This window comes from Pseudorca crassidens, chromosome 14 (genome assembly GCF_039906515.1).
Source record: "Pseudorca crassidens isolate mPseCra1 chromosome 14, mPseCra1.hap1, whole genome shotgun sequence".
In the NCBI taxonomy this organism is placed as follows: Eukaryota; Metazoa; Chordata; class Mammalia; order Artiodactyla; family Delphinidae; genus Pseudorca; species Pseudorca crassidens.
In genome coordinates this window covers 9,968,412-9,988,241 of record NC_090309.1, presented here as the reverse complement: position 1 = coordinate 9,988,241, position 19,830 = coordinate 9,968,412, and the positions used below count along the sequence as shown (strand labels likewise).

The 19,830-nt window shown below is 52.9% G+C and overlaps 2 protein-coding genes across 4 annotated transcripts; one reads left to right on the top strand and one right to left on the bottom strand.

Moving 5' to 3' along the window:
• Positions 1-270: 270 nt before the first annotated feature.
• TMEM127 (transmembrane protein 127) lies at positions 271-12,925 on the bottom strand. Of its 3 annotated transcripts, none has more exons than XM_067704285.1 (4): positions 12,769-12,925; positions 12,029-12,346; positions 3,693-3,857; positions 271-2,679 (listed from the first exon to the last, which is right to left on the bottom strand). In XM_067704285.1, the coding sequence occupies exons 2-4, from the start codon at positions 12,270-12,272 to the stop codon at positions 2,372-2,374; spliced, it is 717 nt and encodes a 238-aa protein (XP_067560386.1). In that variant the 5' UTR covers positions 12,273-12,346; positions 12,769-12,925; the 3' UTR covers positions 271-2,371. The 3 variants fall into 3 exon arrangements, with proteins under 3 accessions (XP_067560386.1, XP_067560387.1, XP_067560388.1); XM_067704286.1 differs by having other exon boundaries at positions 12,029-12,403; positions 12,769-12,917; XM_067704287.1 differs by lacking the exon at positions 12,029-12,346 and having other exon boundaries at positions 12,769-12,915.
• Positions 12,926-13,067: 142 nt separating this feature from the next.
• CIAO1 (cytosolic iron-sulfur assembly component 1) lies at positions 13,068-19,360 on the top strand. Its single transcript, XM_067704300.1, has 7 exons — positions 13,068-13,370; positions 13,945-14,093; positions 14,257-14,368; positions 14,477-14,565; positions 14,808-15,009; positions 15,655-15,742; positions 16,636-19,360. The coding sequence occupies exons 1-7, from the start codon at positions 13,232-13,234 to the stop codon at positions 16,874-16,876; spliced, it is 1,020 nt and encodes a 339-aa protein (XP_067560401.1). The 5' UTR covers positions 13,068-13,231; the 3' UTR covers positions 16,877-19,360.
• Positions 19,361-19,830: the final 470 nt, after the last annotated feature.

Here is a 19,830-nt window from a genome sequence, read left to right as displayed (position 1 = left end):
GGATGCAGAGGGAAGAGCTCAGGGTCTGAAATCAAGGACTTGGGCGGAGGCACCTATGGCTCCCAGCCTTGGGACCTCGGTGCGGAAGTTGTCAGGATTAGGAGGGTCATTTAGGTGCAGATGCCTTGCATGCAGCAGGCACACTCAAGTCCCTTCTAACTTTTTAAAAATTACGTTCACACTTCCTCAATTTCTCCTGCCTCTCTAAGAGGAAGGGAACGAACCAACTCAGGGAAGCTGCGACAGAAAAAGGACAGGGAGCCATTGGCATTTACATTCTTATTTGTGGTTTCGGGTTTTTTTGTTTTGTTTTGCTTTTAATTTTTTTTTTCTAGAAAATAAAAGGAACACAACCAAGGGAGTTTATATGACAAACTATCAGTGTCAGGAGGGCAGGGGAAAAGAGAAAGAAAGCCCAGAGGCATGGGTAGCTAATAAAAAGTGGGTTCCGAACCACGCGGAACGGTCCACAGGGTCATGTCTGGGTCCTCATGAGACGACCGGTCACTTTGGCATGCGTGTTCGGTGCCCGGTCTCCTGGTCCGCCTGCTCAGAACCCCAGGGTCAGAGAGAGCTGGCTGCACCCTGGAAATCTGCCAAACTCAGACTTTACAGCAAGTCAAGACTTAATTTAGCTCCTCGGCTTTGTGCTCAGGTATCACACGGCAGTCTTTCTTGCCTAAAAGAAGAGTCTAGAAGAGTGTGAGAGTCACCATGGGACACACTTTGGCATCGCAGTGAACCCCACGTGGCCGCTCACTCAGGCGCAGACATGGCCTACACCACCAAAACAGGCGTCTGTCCAGACATCCTCAGGCAGTCTGGCCAAAGAAGGACAAGGGACATGACGGTCCCCGTCTAGCCACAGGTCAACAATGGTGTCTGTGCTCCAGTCTTACTCTGTCTATCGCCTGTGAAGGACACGGGGATCCATCTGCTTTTCGGCTTAACACTGGACACCGATTCCAAAGAAGCTTGGCCATTTGGATCCACACCGTAGGTCTCTCCGGTTTCTCCCACTTTATGCCCCATATCTCAGGGCAGAAAATTCAGCCGATCCAGAGCCACGTGTGGCCAACAGAACGGCCAGAGCGATGGCCGGGCAAGAAAGCGCCGGCAGCACACTGTGAGACCAGAGTACATTCAAGAAGGGTCCCTGTGGACCGTACATTCAGCTCACAGTCTAGGGGACACACTGAGCCTGAAGGGCACAGCCAGGGCAGCTCGCCTGACAGGGGGTTCTGACACCTCATGCAGCAGGGCCCCCCTGGTCACAGTTCCTACGTGGAGAGCGGTGGGCTCCCTGGCCTGCTGCAGCCCCTGTTCCTGCACGGAGGCCAGGTTACGCCTCAGTGCCGCGGTCCTGAGGAGCACCACGCTGGCCAGCCAGCCAGGCCGATGTGGCTCTGGGTTCCACAGGAAGGCCGCAGGGAGCCGTGGTCACTGGGAGGAGGGGGCAAGGGAGGAGGGCTGCATTCTGCCAGGAGGGATTCGGGGAGGAACTACCAGGGGCTGGAGGGGTCTGCGGGCCCCAAACATGGCAGGGCCAGAAGGGACGGGATAAATAGCTGAAGGACGACAATGACAGTCTTGTCGCTAGTTTAAAAAGAGAGTATTGGTGTTGTTGCTCAGTTTTGTTTTTCCCTTTTAAAACCACTCACATTTTAAAAGGTGACAGGGCTGGGGAGATTTGGCCCCCTTCACACTGATCCTTTCCGGGGGGCCTCAGGCTCACGCCAGGGCGCCGGCCACCAGGCAGGCACGGGTCAGGGAGAGCACGTGCTCTGCTTCCCAGCAGCCACCCCTTCTCCCTGCAGAACCAGAACACACGTGACAGGCAGTCCAAAGACTAAAGTGCAGAGAATTCCACAGAGCGGGCAGCCCGGTACTGGGCACTCCCAGAAGGGGCAGGGGCAGGGCTCAGCCCAGAGCTACGCTGTGGGGCACATGTGGACAGCTATGAGGCGAGCCCGCAGGGCACGGTCCCCTTTCCCTTGGGCCCCGTGGACGCCTCTTCTAGCGGGGACCGTCCACTGTCAACAGCTCCCCAAGGAAAGTCTCAGTCTCAGAGATAGGGCCCACGAAGGGGGAAAACGTGTACGACCATCCCTGGTTGGTAATGACGAGTGACTGTGGAACGAGAGGGGGGTGGAAAGAAGGGAAACAGTGCCATTATCTAAAACCAGTGAACCCCAGGTTTTGAGAGCGGGGATCCATGAACAAACGCTAAAGGCAGAGTCTCTCCCGGGGAAGGTTGGTGAAGACGGTCAGGATCCTCCCGGTGAGGCCCGCTGGGGAAAGGAGCACCTCTGGGTGTGGAGGGCGCTGCAGAGCGGGGAGGGCTGCCAAGGAGGAGGGCCCACGGCTGGCACTAGGGCGTGTAGGCCGGGGGCGGCTGGAACTGGTTGATGACCTCGTACTCTGCCGGGTAAGGCTCGTTCTCCTCCATCTCCGAGAGCAGCTCCAGCGCCTGCTCCTCTTCCTCCGTGGGGTAGTGGCGCAGGAGGTTGGCGGCCGTGGCCAGGATTGAGGCCCCGCCCGCGCCTGCCACCAGGTAGAAGCTAACAGCGAAGGTGACATAAACCTGGGAGCCGTGGTACTTCTTATGTTGCTGCTGCTGGGCCAGGATGAGTTCGGAAGCCCAGTAAGAAAAACCGATGACGGTGGCACACTGCAGGACTGGGGGACAGAGGGACAGCAGAGAAAGGGGGTTAGCAGGCACCCCGCAGCCGGGATGCTTGAGGAATCAACTGCAGTCTCTCTACCCAAACACCATTTTCAGAGAACCTGCCCGGCCCCAGACACTGCAAGGGGGAGCTCTTGTGGCTGAGGCGGGAGACAGAGGCCTGACCCCACCCGGGCCAACTAGATTCTCTCTGTCTTAAGAATTTGGAATTGGGGACTTCCCTGGTGGTCCAGAGGTTAAGACTCTGCACTCCCAATGCAGGGGGCCCGGGTTCGATCCCTGGTCAGGGAACTAGATCCCGTGTGCCACAACTAAAGATCCCGCATGCCGCAACTAAAGATTCCACATGCCAGAACTAAAGATCCTGCCTGTGGCAATGAAGATCCCACGTGCCACAACTAGGACCCGGTGCAGCCAAATAAATAAATATTAAAAAAAAAAAAAAGAATTTGGAATTGGGATACTAGGGCCGCTAGAAGTCATTGGGTGCTTCGAGCGGAATAGACAAGGTCGTGCAGTTTGGGAGCTGGAGTCGCTGATACCCTAGGTCAAATCAACACAGCAGCCCCATCACGAGGGAGGAGAGAAGCCTCGTATGAGCAGAGAAGCCTGGCCTGCAGGGAAGCGGGAGGGGGGGGAGAGAGAATCTGAGACCATGTACTCCAGGGAGACACAGGGAGACACTGTAGTTCCTCCCTTGCTCCTTCCAGGCCCATGAGCCTGGCTGAGCTTCACATCCTGTTCTTAGAGAGCCATGATGTCAATCCTAACAATATTCCCTCCCTACAGCTCAGCCGAGTGGGTCTGTGGTCCTGGCGGGCATACGTGCAAATGACGGAAGCCAGCTGCTCTCACACGCCAGCGCTCTGCGAAAGGCTAGAGCTGAAATGAGCGTCGGGAACAGGGTCTGCTCACGACACCCCTTCGCCCCCACCTGCAACTCCAGACAGGATGCCGCCCCCGCCCTGTGGCAGTTCCTCCCCGACTGGGAGTAGCCCGAGCTTACCTGTGAGGATGTGGGCGAAGGCATAGCGACGGGTGATCTTCAGGGCTGGATGCTTGGGCCCGAAGACATCCAGAAGGAAGGCGGAGAGACTACACAGGATGCCCAGGAAGCAGAAGGCGGCGATGACCCGCAGGAGCAGGACTGTCTGGGGATTCATGCAGAAATCTGTAGGGGGAGGAGCAGATCCTCAGGCTCCCGGGCAGCACCCTGGGGCAGGAAGCCCCCCCTCCACCACAGGCCGGCGAGCCAGGGGAGGACTGGAGGGGGGCGTGGTCTCAGCTCCCGCTCCCAGTGGGGCTGCAGAGGGGGTGGAGGAGCCTCCCTATTCGAAGACAGGACCCCTGGGTCACTGCTCCCGTGTGCCTCGAGTCCTTCCTCCCTTTCCAACAAGACTAGTCCAAGTGCAGGGCTCCACTTCAGTGTGCGGTTGACCCTTGAACAGCATGGGTTTGAACGGTGAGGGCCCACTTATGTGTGGACTTCTTTTTCAGTAGTAAACACTACGGTACTACACGATCGGGGTTGGTTAAATCTGCAACGTGGAACCACGGATCCGGAGGGCCAACTATAAATTACACAAATTATACACAGATTTTCAACTGCTGGGAGGGTCAGCATCCCTAACCCCATTGTCGTTCAAGGGTTAACTGTACTTGCCACGCTCTCCTAACCATTTTTAAGGATCCTGACAATTAATCAGACATGTTAACCCATTCTGCTAAAGCATGCTTTGGGCTGGCAGGAAAAGCCAAAGGGACGAAGGCCAGAGGCCCATTCAAGTCCATGCTCTATCCAGTCACTCACTCACAGCCCTTTTGTTCAAAAAGAAGCTGAAGCAGTTTAGAGAACCTTGTAATGACAAGAGAGGACTAAATAGATGGGGAAAGCTGGTAGACTGGACCTCCACATTTATCTTTGCTCCCTCCCGAACCCTACTAAAACAAAAGAAAAAAAATTAAGACATAAACCCACACAAAGAGAAGAAGGGCAAAACAAAATTCTGGAAACTGGGAAGTAACGGGACTCAGAACTAGAACTGACTTGAGAGAATAGATAAACTGAAGTATAAGCCGGAAATGGGAAAAGGTAAGAAGCAGCTAGGTTTACACCACAAAAGCCTGAAAGGCTCAGAAACTGACAGCCCCAAATACCTTCTAAAATGAGGGCAAAGCCATTGGGGGGTGCTCGCTCTACCAGAATGAGGGAATGATCCAAGAAAAAGGAAGATACTAAAACAGGAGACCCAACATTCAAAGAGTAAAGAGCCCCCAGGGTCATAGTGAACGATACCAGGAGGACAGCTACACACCAGACCCCATCAAGCAACCTACATTTCCCTCTAGGACTTTAATACCATTCTTTCCTTTTTTCTTTTTTCTTTTTTTTATTCCATCTAGACCACACTGTCAGCTCCCTTTGATATCTACGCAAACTGCCACAGTTCTAGAAACACACAGACAGAATAAAGGCTGGTCCAAAAAGATACCATTTTAAGCTTTGATAAAAAGTAGGAAATGGGCCTTAACTTCCTCTATTCAGCCACTGGCAAGTTCTTCTTTTATTTGGGCCATGGGTCACCAAGTGATTTGGGAAAATTTGAAAAGGGCTGGCAAGACTTACACTGTAGGCTCCTTTCCCGAGTTTTTTTTTTTTTGGAGGTGGGGAACCACAAGCTTTATTGGCTGAAAGTTCTCCTCAGGAGCCTGGCCTGCTGGGCTTTCCTGAGTTTTGATCTCAGGCTGAGAGGCTGTTGGACGGTGGTTATCACTCTCTCGTGCACAGGAGAATCCCCAGGGTGCTGGTTGAGAGCATGTTCCCAAGCTCCAGAGATTCTGAGCTCTTGGTCTGGAGCAGGGCCTAGGAATCTGGATTTTTACCAGCAGCGCAGGGGGCCTAAGCCTTACACCCCAAGAAACACTGATCCTGGACCTAGAGGGAGATGAACTGATGAAGAAGAGTCCGAAAACCTGGGGAGGGCACCTGAGATCAACAAAGCAGCCTCAAACCAGCCGACGTTGATCGGCATCATGGCGTCCTGGACAGAGGGCGCAGCCTCCCACGCGGAAAAACCAGACCAGATATGCAGAGGCCCCGGGCCTTTGTGACAGCGTGCACTCCCTACCGCCTCAGGCTCAGAATTCACCAGGCAGATGTTGCCTGGGCCCACACATGATTCATACGCTTTGATCTGGCTTCAGAGCTACCTGTCACTCTCTTGTCAGCTAACCATCTGTTTTGGGGCCCAATCATCCAGCCTGAGGGATCGCCTGCTGCTAGCAGGCTTGCCTGTGCATTAGCTCTGCCAGCAACCAGGTCCAGCCTCCATTTAATCCGGCCCTGCGGGCCTGAAGGGGTCTAGAAACCCACAGGGCCTCTCTGAAACCAAAGCTCCTGGAGACGGGGGCTGTTTCCTGGCTGCATTCTGAATATTGCTGAAAGCTCTCTGAGACAGTTCTTCTGGGGTCCACGTGGCACGTGGCAGGGATGGGGCAGGACGAAAGTGTTCTTCTAGTGCTTCCAAGAATAACCTGCGAGTGGCAGGGTATAGGGGCTTACATCACACTCCGCTCTGCAGCAGGCCGTGTTCAGATTCCTCCAGCATTACTCAACGTGACCAGGACCTCTGAGTGATGCTTTAATTGTAGTACTTAAAGTCAACTCAGTGTTGTTTATTTTTAATTAATTAATTTATTCATTTATTTAATTTTTGGCTGCATTGGGTCTTCATTGCTGCATGCGGGTTTTCTCTAGTTGCTGAGAGCGGGGGCTACTCTTTGTTGCGGTGCACGGGCTTCTCATTGCGGTGGCTTCTCTTGTTGCAGAGCATGGGCTCTAGGTGCGCGGGCCTCAGTAGTTGTGGCACGCGGGCTCAGTATTTGTGGCTCACGGGCTCTAGAGCACAGGCTCAGTAGTTGTGGCACGCGGGCATTAGTTGCTCCATGGCATGTGGGATCTTCCCGGGCCAGGGCTCGAACCCGTGCCCCCTGCGTCGGCAGGCGGATTCTTAACCACTGCACCACCAGGGAAGCCCTCAACTCCGTTTTAATTTAGCAACTAGTTTTAACTGAAAAATGTAACACACAGGGCTTCAACGATACTATCTTTGGCTGCATAAGTGAGTATAGGATGTTCACTTGATTATCATCCTTTAAAACGTACATCCGCTGGATACACTTCTACGTGTCTTATGTTTCAGAATACACTTATCTTAGGAATAAGGAGGACTTGCACAGATGTCCAGCTGCCCCTCCCAAGAGACAAACATTGTTGGTAGTTTTTTGTGTGCCCCTCTAGGTATTCCTGCTTGTGCACGCAGATGGGGCAAACGTCATCTTAGTTAAGCCTCACTCCACTCTGGGGGATTCATCACATGGTTCAGATGAGGAATTGGAGCCTCCAGGAGGTTAAGTGACTTCCTGCAGGTCACACGGCACAGAGCTAGACTCCAAATCCGGGTCAGGCTCCCTTGCATCGTGAGTTAGCCGTTTAGCACCAGGGTTAGCCGTTTTAATTTTTCCTCGCTGGAGCTAATCAATCAAATCCTAAAGAGCTGTATTTGAATGAAAGGTCAAAGGTGGCTATGAATGCTGGCAGAGCCATCGCCAGTGCCAGCAGCTGCTGAGCTCACTAAGGGAACAGCTGGAAGCATGAAATCTCTTCTAGGCAGAAAAGGTTTGGGTCCTTAAGCAAACCTTAAAAGGTTTGAAAGGAACTCATACTGGGAATTACTGGGCAAAACCTGCTGGGTGTGGTCTAAGCTTCTGCAGTCCTCAGAGTCTGGCTCTGAAAAGCAGAAGTCACTGGATTTGGCACCCAATCCTAGCTCTCCCACAGATTGTATGTCACCTTGAGCAAGTCACTGAATGCCCTTGGCCTCTGCGCTCACCCTGTCAAAGGGAAGCTATAACACCTGCCCCGCCTGCACAGGGGTGCGTGGGGAGGGTCAAAGCACAAAGTGCTGGGGATGAGCCGCCCCACTCCCTCTGCGCTGGGCGGCCACAGCAGTGTCTCTTCTCTGGCGTGCCTTTCCTCCTTACACCGAAACTGCTCCGTCCACACACGTCAGCCAGTGTGGGCCAAAGGAGGAGCCCACTAATGCCAAACTGAGGACCTGTGCCACCAGGGTGACGATGCAGTACAGAGAAGGGGCTTTGGACCCACAATTCAAACAGGTTTTGTTTCTACGTGACGCCTTCTGCCTTTCTCTACTCCAAAGCTCTGAGCAAACCTTCAGGCTCAGCGGGGAAGCCAAGTGGGGACTTTCCTTGGAGTGGTGCTAAGAGATACCCCAGGAGCCTGCCCTACATCCCTCAGCGGTCTCAGAGCACACAGGGAAGACAGGCAGCGTTATCCCTGACACGCTTAGAACCCAGCTCAGACTCTCCTGGGGTCGGGATCTCAATGTCCCTTTCTTTCCTCCCTGTCAGACATCAGTATGGCAGGGAGGGCAATGAATATCTGCTCCATTGAGAGGGCTGCCAAAGAGAAGCAAAATCCTCAGATGTTACATGTGTGTTACTTTATTTGTGGAGAGAAATGGCACATGGAGCAGGGTCCTAATTTTAAACTCAAACCAGTGGTGCAGGGAACTCCCTGGTGGTCCAGTGGTTAGGACTCTGTGCTGCACTGCTGGGGGCCCAGGTTTGATCCCTGGTCGGGGAACTAGGATCCCACAAGCCGTGTGGCACAAACAAATAAACAAACAAAAATTGTTTAAAAAAAAACAAAACAGTGGTGCACCCACTACACTCCAGTAAGACAGAATACATCCTACCCCCCAGTTGTGCTGTGTGGCCTGTTTATTTTGGTAACTATTGCTTGACTGTTCCCTCCAGTCACTGGGGAAGAGGGCAGCTGCTGTGTAACAGGATCCCAAGGAGCTGACTTTGCCCAAGGTCATTGGTAAGTCACTGGGCTGGATTTGTTTTGAAGGCCCTGGCTCTTCCTGTCTACCTGCCCATGGCTCTCACCCCTCCTGACCCAAAGAGGCTGCAGGCAGGACGCTTCAAGTGGCTTCTGGCCAGTTCCCTTCTGTCCCGTGTCCTATTTCCCCCCTCACTGGAGTCCCTGAGTCAGAGGCACGTCCCCGGGGGCCCCAGTCCTTCCAGCACCCACCTGCGCAGCCACTGCCCGGTGTGACTTTTTTTTCCAACCGAGGCTTCTGACACAAGACTCGAAGAGGGCCCTCCAGTGCCTGGCTGGGTCATCCCACAGATACCAATGGTCCTAGCCCAGCTGCCTCTGAGGACAGGCCCCACGGGATTGGGAAATGCCAGCTGCATCGGTCACCACCCCTCAGACACTCCGGCCCTTCCTGGAAGGCCCTTGATCTTCCTGTGGCTTGCTGTCAACCGTGATTCCCCTGACTTCACATCCTAAACTCCCTCATTCTCCAGAGATGCTTCCTGAGGCTGTGGTCCCTGCTGCCCTTTGCTGGGCACGCTTGAGAGGCAGAGAGGGACTGGGGCTCAGAAGGAGTGATTCTCTGGGCTCCCCTGCTGGGGGCCACTATCGGTCTGGGCACATCTCTGCCCGCACCCCGGGCCCAGACTGAAGAAGAGCTTTGTGAGGAGCAGGGGAGTGGCAGAGTTCTGGTGGATCTTTTAAGCCAACGGCATTTGTTAAAGCCTTCAAGGGCTCTGGGAATGACAGCGGGAGGATGAGTGGCTTTGCCTCAGCTCACCAACGTAAGGTGATGAGGAATAAAAAGGCGCAGCTTTGCCTAGGCTTGTGATGAAAACTCAGCTAGAATGGGGAAATAAGAGGCCTGGGACAGCTCTGATGGAAGGAGAAAGCAGCTCAGTGTGTGCTAAGGTACAGTGGTGAGCGTGGAGTCCACACCACTCAGATCAGCTGTGTGTCCCTGAGCAAGTGACCTGACCTCCCTGAGCCCGAGACGTGTGTGTGTGTGTGTTGGGGCGGGGGGTGGGGTGACGACAGTCCCTACCAAATAAAGATGTTGTTTAGGAGACACTACAGCCAGGCGTGAAGTGGGTTTACACAATGCCTGGCACTCAGGCAGGGGGCCAAGAAATGGGAAGACACCGTCCCAAAGCCTGCTGGCCCTGGCTGCTCCCTGTCGCCTGCAGAGACCTGGCAGAGTCTGTTCTCCCTCTGGAAGCATCTACAGGCACCGGATCTGTACCCCATAGCTCTGCTCCCTCCTGAGATGGGGAATATCCCAGGCTTCCATGCTAGGGTATCTGCCAGGCCCTGAGGCTCAGTACAATCCCACAGAATAGCGTACATCTGAAGGCCCACTGGGCACCGAAAAGCCAACTGGTACAAAGAAGAAGAAGAGAAACAGGGACCTTTGGATTCCTCGCCTTCTTCTGTGGTAGCTCATGAGGTAGCACTGTCAACTCCTTTATTAATGGACACCAAGCGTTCCCAGCTTGTAATGGCCAAGAAGATGGCCAAGGAAAACCAGGCCGAAACTATTCATGGGTTAAGATCCCTAAACACACGAGCAGGCATAATGTAAAGGTGAAGGCAACGTGCTTTAGAAAACACAAAACCTGGCTTGGATAATTTCTCAGAAGAGGTAAATATATGTGTAAACAAAGGAGAACTGCACCAAGAATTTATTCTTACTTTTGACATGGCTTTGACAAGGATGCACGCCAGAGTGGACTGAACGATCGTGAGATCATTCCTTATGACGGCTGAAGTAAAGCAAAGGTTAAAAAACATAAACGAGACAGCGTCACTTTAAACTGGAGTCAACGGTGAGGTACACTCAGCTATGCCACTCCCAGCTGTGTGGCCCTGGAGAGATCACTTCACCTCTCTGAGACACCAGTTTCCTGGACCTTTGGAATGAGGACACGGGATCAGACGGCCCCTCCCCTCATGGCATGAATTTTAAGAGCCTCCCTAGGAATGAAATGAAATGGAGAAGCATCGTGAACTCTCTCCCAGTTTGGAAATGACACCAAGCCCTTGAAACACTGACCATCAGGGGATCGATCAACTGCCACGGTCTGGGTGAAGCGGTGGAAAGGTGGCAGCTGTTCCTCAAAAAAAGGCAAGTACAGGGGAACACGCTAAGGGAAAAACCATTCAACTCAAGCTTGATGGGCTTTCTGTCACCAGCTACACGCCACAGAAAAAGCTGCACGTCACACGGCCTCCATCGTGTGGATAACTTTGCTCGTAATGAGCCAACGCAGAGAAAGCTATCATCAAGGTGAAATCTAGAAACAAACCAGAAGCCCCCAACCTGCTCTCTACAAAATCATCCTAAAGCTTCAAAGACTCAAGAGAAATGCAAAACAGCAAAAGAACTCTCAGCGAAAGACAAGATTAGGCCACAAGGATACGGCTTTTCAGCCACAACCTGCATAAGTGGTATATATGATCCAAGTTCTCCAAAGGAAAACTTGACCTTTTCACCAAATCCCAGAGCCTGAATCCGTAAAAAGGCAACGTGAAGATATCTAACAGGACGGGCTTCTGATACATGGGGCAGTAAACATCTGGAATGAATTACAGCCAGGGAGTGGCACAGGGAGAAAGCATTCACGAATGGTTCAAAAGGCCTTGCGGGTAATGAACTCCGCTGTTACTAAGGGCTGTTTGGAATCCACTGACCATTTTCCCTGTAAAAGCCAGGCAGTGCCATCCTGACCCCCACACCACACAGCCTTTACCCTTCATTACTACAGACAGGGTGGGCAGGATGAGCTACAGGCCTCCCCTGGGTCCAGTAAAGACCACGGTCCCTTTCCCCTTTCCTCTGCCTCCCTGGCTGAGAAGCAGGATGACGAACAAAGCAAACTTACCTCATTCGGGCACACTTGTGAGGGTTCCAAGAACCAAATTCCTATTGTTTTACTGAGGGTGGCAATGGAACTGACTTCTGGTTATTGAAAATACCATAGACTCCCTTTGTCTCTAACAACAATCAAATTACTGTACAACTCAAAAACATCTTTTAAACTCTAGCCATATTTAAAAGTTCCTTTTTCTCCATCAATCAGGCTGTCCCAAAGAAACCTTCCTGTATCCCAGAGGCTCCTCAGAAGGAGACAGCTGATTGTGATGCCTAGCACCCTTATCTTCTCTCCATATACCGCGCCCTTCACCCGGCAGACGCCTAAAATAGCAGTCCAGATTAGCATGGCGTTGAGGAGTGGGTGCTTGGCTGAATAACATCAGAATTAATGAGGGGCTGGACCCCAAACAGAGCCACCTGGTGGGCATGAACACCAGGCACGAATGGGGCTGTTTCCTTCAACCAAGTGCCTGCCCCAGGCTATCTCAGCTCCAGCCGGCACCCTACCGAGGAGGCCCTGTCGTCCAGAAAGAAGAGGGCCGGCGCGCAGCGCCCTCACCTTTCAGCAGGTCCGGGTGCACGGAGCCCAGCACGTCGGAGACCCCCAGCTCCTGGCGGGAACAGGTGCCACCGTGGATGTGCAGCCAGGCAGGCTCGGCGAGGGCAGTGCACAGCGCGGTGATGGACAGGGCACCCGGCAGGGCCGAGGCCAGGCTACGCTCCGGCTGCTTGGGCAGAGCGCTGCCTCCCGGGTTCCTCCGCCGGCGCCCGCCAGGCAGCCCTGCGCCTCCGGGGGCGTACATGCCCGGGGCCGCCCGCCGTCGCTCCGCGGTCGCTGCTGGTCGCCGCCGACCTCCGCCGAGCGCACAGAGCCTGCCTGTCCGGGGGGAGGAGAGCAACGCGCTGGGTTCGCAGAGGTGAGGCTGGCGCAAGGCTGTCAGGGCCGACACCGGAGGATGGGGGTGGGACCGAGGGCAGAGCAGAGACAGGAGAGCTGCAGAGGTTCGGGGGGCGGGGACAGGGTCCCTGGAGTGGGGCTGCGGAGGTGCAGGATGATGACCCGGAGAGGGCTGGGGGCCCGCTGGATCTTGGCAGAGCAGAGTGGGGAGAGGGGCTGGGGCGGAGTTATCTGTTAGTGGTGGAAGAGAGACCCGGCCTAGGAGTCTTGGCCAGAGGGTGCCGAGGGGCGGAGGACCAGGCTGGGCCGCAGGGATCGGGGACCCAGGATCTGGGAACAGCGATCTGGGGTGCGACCTGTGTCCAGAGAGGACCCACCCCTCACCGACTCCTGATCCTCACCGGTCAGCAGGCCTCAGTGCCGGGATGGCGTCGCTCCGTCCCGTCACGGGCTCCTCAGCTGCCACGGTCCGAGCGATCCCAGGCCACAAACCCGCAACGCCCGAACCAACCCGGGCACGATCCACTTCCGGCTTCCTCCACCTCTGCCCCCGCCTCCTCCGGCTCCCCGCCCCGTCCCCCGCGCGCGACACAGCCCGGGCGCGTCGCCGGCTCCCTGCGCAAGGCCTCACGGGACTTGTAGTTTCAGGCAGTCCCGTGATGCTTTCCGATGGGGGTGGGGGGCTGTGGGGGAGGGGGAGTGAAAGGCCGACTACAACTCCCAGAGGGCAGCACGGCAGAAGCCGCGGGTGCTTTAGTTCCAAGGAGGACCCCGGCCCTCAGGAGGAAGAGGATTTGCCTGGTGGGAGCCGCAGTCGGCGCGGCTGGCTCTGCTCACCTCTGCCTTCTCCTGAGCCGGGCAGCCATGAAGGACTCGCTGGTGCTGCTTGGCCGTATCCTGGCGCACCCGGACTCCCGCTGCTGGTTCCTGGCCTGGAACCCCGCGGGAACCTTGCTGGCCTCGTGCGGGGGCGACCGGAGTGTCCGCATCTGGGGCAGGGAGGGTAAGGCCCGGCTGCGCGACCGCTGCCGCCGAGGGGTCTACGTGCGCTTGGTGTGGGTGCCAGGCTCGGGGAGTGCGCAGCCTGCGGGGCAGGCATACCCTGGACGGGGGTCGCAGGCCAAGGGAGAGGGTGGAGGGGCCTCCTTAGCCACTCTGAGAAAGCTTTTCTGGCAAAGGAGTCGACAAATACTAGAAGCTAAAATGTCAAAAGGCTGAAACTGTTGAGGGAATTGTGATAGTTGCTGAGGTAGGAAAATGCAGAGAGAAGGAAAGTAGCCTGCAGAGTAATTTGCTATAGATGATGAAGTTTAAATTTTATCCCAAGGGCGTTTGGGCGCTATTGACAGTTTTAAATTGGGAGAGTGACTCCTTCCATTTGACTTAGAAGGATACCTCCAGAGAAAGTGGAGTCAATTAATATACTGACTTTCTGAAAGCATGTTATTAAACACACCCACTGAGCTTTGCCCCCCAGCTTGGCTCCAATACTGGTCCCCATTACCCAATGGCATTGATATGCTTCAGCACTTTCTCGTGCACCCAGCTCCAGAGCCTGGCCTGTCCTCTGCTTTTAGGTGACAGCTGGATCTGCAAATCTGTCCTTTGTGAAGGCCACCAGCGCACCGTGCGGAAGGTGGCCTGGTCTCCCTGTGGGAATTACCTGGCCTCTGCCAGCTTTGATGCTACCACTTGCATTTGGAAGAAGAAGAATGATGACTTTGAGGTAACCGGGCTGGATGGGACCAGGATTGTTGCCTGTTCCCTGCCCCCCCAGCCAGGGCTGGTCGAGGAACATGAGCCAGCCTGGGCCAGTGGGGCTGTGCCCATGAGAAGGACCGCAGGGGTCTTAGCTGCTGCTGATTCTTGTCCCTCTTCCCGGTTCACAGTGTGTAACCACTCTGGAGGGCCATGAAAATGAGGTCAAGTCAGTAGCCTGGGCCCCATCTGGCAACCTCCTTGCCACCTGCAGCCGAGATAAGAGTGTGTGGGTCTGGGAAGGTGAGTCCAGGTCCCTCCAGATGCAGTTGGGAACCTGCCACCAGATCTCCCCCTGTGTCCCTGACAGGGTCGGTCAGCTCAAGGACTCCTTTCTTTTCTCTTGCACAGTTGATGAAGAAGACGAGTATGAATGTGTTAGTGTCCTCAACTCTCACACACAGGATGTCAAGCATGTGGTTTGGCACCCGAGCCAGGAGGTGAGAGTCAGATATCTTGGTGGGAAGGAATTCTGATGTGGAGGGTTGTATCCAGCCTTCTTCTGCTCTTCTGCCTCAACCTGGCTTTTCCAGGGATCTCGATCTGTGACCCAGACACATCAATCCCTTTATAAAAGCAGACCCCTGGGACTCTCCTGTCCTGGGAGGGAGAAATGTTGGAACCACAGACACTTCTTGGGCCCTACAGACATGTGCTGTGTTTTCCCTGGCCTCTCCCACAGCTGTTAGCCTCTGCCAGCTATGACGACACAGTGAAGCTCTACCGGGAGGAAGAGGATGACTGGGTATGCTGTGCCACCCTCGAAGGCCACGAATCCACCGTGTGGAGCTTGGCCTTTGACCCCAGTGGCCAGCGCCTGGCCTCTTGCAGTGATGACCGTACCGTGCGCATCTGGCACCAGTATCTACCGGGCAATGAGCAAGGTGAGGGCCCAGCCTGGGAGCTAAGGAAGACCCATCTCTCACGAGGCTTAGTCTACTGAGGGGCTGAGACACACAGATGAGTCCCAGGAGACTGGGGTAGAAAGGCAGGTGTGCCACCAGAGGCCTCCAGGTATCGTGCCGAAAGAGTCGGGAGCGTCTGAGGAAGGGGGGCCATTTCATCTGGACTTGAAAGAGTGTGCGGGATTTTAACACGAGAAGAGAATTCTAGGTGCAGACGACACGAGCAAAGGCATTGAAGGTAAAGACAGCCTAGACTTATGCCAGGAACAGTGACTCGTGTCGTCGGAGCATAAGCATAAAGGGTTTGGAGAGAAATGAGGTGGGTTGGGCTGGCTGGTGGGCGGCCTTGAAAGGCAGGCTAACCCATCAGACGTAGTCGGCAGCAAAAGGGTTTTGAGGAACAGGACATATGCTTCTCAGAATTCTGCTGTAAAAATGCCAGTCTGGCTGCAGTGTGTAAGGCAGATCAGTGAGGACAGAGACAGAGCAATGAAGATGAGGCCTCATGACTGAGGGTGGGCTGGGGCGCAGCAAATTAGGGTCTCCTCTGGGGCGGGTTAGATACTCTCCTGAGATGCCCAGGACACGGACATGCCTGAGGCTCAAGAGAAGTCTGTCATGCAGGGGTGGCGTGCAGCGGCTCTGACCCTAGCTGGAAATGTATCTGCACCTTGTCAGGCTTCCACTCCAGGACCATTTACGATGTCGCTTGGTAAGACCTCCCCACCGCCTCCACCCTGCCACCCCAACCATTGGAGAGGTTTTAGAGAAGTCAGAAGCCTGTGCTGCTCCCTTTCACCTTTGGGAATACATGGGGATAGAGAACAGCCACCCTCGGGTCTTCAGATCAGGCCAGACTGTCTCCATGCTGGCTCAGAGCTGGCCGGTCTGGGGTACGCAGGAGTGGGGAGAGGCTTAGACCCAGGCCTGCACCTGTGTTAAGATTCCAGGCTATGAAGGCAGCTCCAGCCTTTGGGGGTCACACAGCATCATACCATCCAGAAATATTTATTCTTGAAACTGTGGATTCATGGCTGGAGAATCCAGCCATGAATCCACAGGGCCGTTTCTACCCTTATGGGGTCTAGAAAAACGACACCATTCATATAGGAGAGTCGATGAGAGGGCAGTTCTGGCCCTGAAAATCTATCCCTTGGAAATAATCCTAAATAATGGAAAAACCTGATGTGCATCTAAGTTTTATTTATATTGGCAAACATTTGGGAATAGCAAATATGGACTCAAGAAAAAGTATGGTAGAATTCAGTGGCCTATCGTATCACTTTTTTAAAAATGGTCAAAGAATACTTTATGACAGGGAAACTGCTTATTCCAAGTGAGAAAAGTACAATTCAGAGTTATTTGTAGTTTTTTAGGTTAATTGTATTGGAGGAAAACCTAGATGGCAGCCCTTGAAGCTTGGGGTGATGTTTGTGGCTACATATTTGTTAGGGAGGCTCTTCGATAAGACACTTATAGCTGAGGCCTGAAGTTTGGGACGGGAGCAGGCCAGGGGGACTATAGAACCCATCCCTCCTACCTGATTTGCCAGGTTGGGGAGGGAGGAGCCACCTGCATACTCACTGATGCACATGTTCACCCCAGGTGTCAGCTGACAGGGGCCCTGGCTACCGCCTGTGGGGATGATGCCATCCGAGTATTTGAGGAGGATCCCGGCTCAGATCTGCAGCAGCCCACCTTCTCCGTGACGGCCCACGTGCCTCAGGCCCATTCCCAGGATGTCAACTGTGTGGCCTGGAATCCCAAGGAGCGGGGGCTCCTGGCCTCCTGCAGTGACGATGGAGAGTTGGCCTTCTGGAAATATCAGCCGTCTGAAGGCCTCTGAGTCACCTTGACTTTGGACAGAATCGTGGTTCCCCAGAAAATGTCATAAGACTTTCCCAGCCCCTGAGAGGACCCAGAGGAGCATCCCTGACCTTCCTTTAACTTGGCCCTCCTCCATGCAGACTTGGGTAGAAGTGCAGGCCACAGAACCACTCACTCCTTCCCGTCCTTTGACACGGAGTCCTTGGTAAAGAGCTACAGAACATCAGTCTATTGTACTTAAGCCAGATTTTGCTTGCTTTAGGGCACAGTGTTAAATTTGGGGGTGGTGGTGAGTATACTATTTATAATCATCATATCTATATGTAGGAGGGCTATATCTCAGCCCTTTCTGAAACTGTAAGCTTTATGGAAATAATCCATCTGAGTCCCAAGTCCTGTTTTGTAAGGACATTCACAATCTAAAAGAATTCCATGGTGAGTCCTTTTCTGAAGTAGGTCCTGCCTTCTCGATTTCTGGGCAAACCCTTGCATTTAAGACATTCAGTCAATACTGAAGGAAATTTTTTTTTTTTTTTTTTTTTTTTTGGCTGTGTTGGGTCTTCGTTGCTGCGGGTGGGCTTTCTCTAGTTGCGGCGAGCGGGGGGCTACTCTTTGTTGCGGTGAGCAGATTTCTCATTGCAGTGGCTTCTCTTGTTGGGGAGCACGGGTTCTAGGCGCGCGGGCTTCAGTTGTGGCACGCGGGCTCAGTAGTTGTGGCTCGCGGGCTCTAATACGCAGGCTCAGTAGTTGTGGCGCACGGGCTTAGTTGCTCCATGGCATGTGGGATCTTCCCGGACCAGGGCTCGAACCCGTGTCCGCTGCATTGGCCGGCGGATTCTTAATCACTGCACCACCAGGGAAGGCCTGAAGGAAATTTTTTGATGTAGGTTGGTTTAGAGTGAGAAACACCTCTGCTTTCCCTTTGAAACCCTTAACGTTAACCTTCTGTGCTATGTGCTGTGATGACAGCTGGGAAGTGCTGAGAAATAAATGGGGAGGACATGACCCCTAGAAGGGAGAGTTATTGGTGGCCACAGGGCATGCATTCTCAGTGGGGATGAAAATTGGATCTTGGGTGAGGGGCAAAAAAAAATCTTAGAGACAGTAATTTGTGGCCCTCAGAAGGACCACGGTATGTAAACATGCTGTGGTCTGTCGTATTAGATTTTCATAGTGGGGGTGAGGAGTAAAAAGATGCCGATTCAGGCCCCTTAAGGCAATGATGATGAAAAAATGGTAGAGAAACACTGGCACAGGTAGTCAGCGCTTTAGTCTCACGTTATCCTCTGACAGGCACTTCCAAGTGGGTTTTGACTTGAGGCCTGTCTTCAAGCCCACAGCCTTCACTTGATTTTTTACACCACAGAAATCATGACCTTAGATTTTGAAGACAGCTGGGGCAGTACCTAGAGCAGTGGTTCTCAAGATGTGGTCTGCCGGTCACTGGAAATTCCTAGATTTTTTCAGCAATTGGTGCCTGGGCAGGAAGCAAGGCAATGGCACCAACTACTACAGTCGTGTCTCCATGCCTAGGTCTCACAGTGAAAAAATTGCCAACTTCCCTGAGAAATGTCCTCAACAGAACTAATAAGAGATAAATTGTATTAAATCTGGACCCTTGAGCATACAGCTCATGTTCTGCAATGACGGGAAGCACACACGAGCACTCCTGCTGCGCACTGAGGTGTGGCTGTCTTGAGGAAAAGCAGTTGTGCAACACAACTGTGTTGTTCATGGCATAACCATTTCTACTTGAAAGAACGAGCAAATTATGGTATTTAGACTTGGCTATTTGGGAGACATTTTCCGGAAAACGAACGGAATGAGACTTTCACTTCAAGGGAAACTGATAATGTTGCCAATGATAAAAGCTTTCAAGCGAAAATTAGAATCTTTGAAAACTTGTATTGCCGCCATGAGCTTGACACGTTCTCAATGCTTAGACTTTTCTGAGGGGACTGGTGGTGATAAGAACAAACGTGATCTGTATGATGAAATGTATTGACATTTGGAAGATTTGCATAATTCAGTGAATGAGCATTTTCCAAATGCCTAATGCATGATGTTATAAAATCAGTCATGGGTAAGACTCATTAAAAGTGTAAGGCCAGTGGGTTTTAATGTAAGAGTATAAAAAGCTCATTGATAAGGTTTCAGATCCACATTGCCTTTAAGAAACTGCCACCTGTGGAGTGGTGACGTAGCATCACATAGACTCAATTACCTGAGAAGCCTATTTAAAAACTTTTTCCAACTTCATATCTGTGTGAATTCAGCTTTACGTCAGCACAACACACAACAGGTTGTGGAAGCAGCTATGAGAATCCAACTGTCTTCTATTAAGCCAGACGTGAAAGAGATCTGCAAAAATGTAAAATGCCACTCTTCTCCCTGGATTTGTTTTGGAAGTTGTTTTTCATAAAAAGTTAACATAAGTTACTGTTGTTTTAAAATGCATTTACTATAGTAAATAAACATCAATGGCTATAACCCAGATAATAAAGGCTGTTTGGGGCTCTTAATTTTTTGTAGTGTAAAGGGGTCCTGAGACTAAATTTGAAAACTGCTAACCTAGGGAAATTACCCTTCAGAATCATTTTCTAATTTTATGCACACTTATTCCTAAAAAAACCAGAAGGCAAGAATTTGAGAAAAACATTTGTAGATCTGGATCTTAAAATCGGTTTAAGCACCCAGTTGGTGCTGCCTCATTATGGGAGGGGACACTGCTGGTCTTGAGAAGGTTCTAACCTGTTGGATCTCTCCAGCAAAGTTAGTTCCTGCAGTAGGGCAGATACAGAGGAAGGGACCAAGGGCACAAGCCTGACTGAACAGAAGCTACCAACACTGTTCCCTCTGCGCTGACTGAAATGGTGCAGGCGGCAGCCCAACTGAAGAGCAGCCTCGTCCTCTAGAAGTGCTCACTGTGAGCAAGTTCACTGGCTGAAAAAAATAATCCTTAGGTTGGAGAAA

Excerpts from the sequence above, each read along its gene's own strand:
- TMEM127 (XM_067704285.1), bottom strand. The coding sequence starts at position 12,272 with ATGTACGCCCCCGGAGGCGCAGGGCTGCCTGGCGGGCGCCGGCGGAGG. Across the intron at positions 3,858-12,028 it reads GCACCCGGACCTGCTGAAAG|ATTTCTGCATGAATCCCCAG; the intron begins GTGAGGGCGCTG and ends CTCCCCCTACAG. Across the intron at positions 2,680-3,692 it reads CTTCGCCCACATCCTCACAG|TCCTGCAGTGTGCCACCGTC; the intron begins GTAAGCTCGGGC and ends TCTGTCCCCCAG.
- CIAO1 (XM_067704300.1), top strand. The coding sequence starts at position 13,232 with ATGAAGGACTCGCTGGTGCTGCTTGGCCGTATCCTGGCGCACCCGGAC. Across the intron at positions 14,094-14,256 it reads AGAAGAATGATGACTTTGAG|TGTGTAACCACTCTGGAGGG; the intron begins GTAACCGGGCTG and ends CCCGGTTCACAG. Across the intron at positions 14,566-14,807 it reads TTTGGCACCCGAGCCAGGAG|CTGTTAGCCTCTGCCAGCTA; the intron begins GTGAGAGTCAGA and ends CCTCTCCCACAG.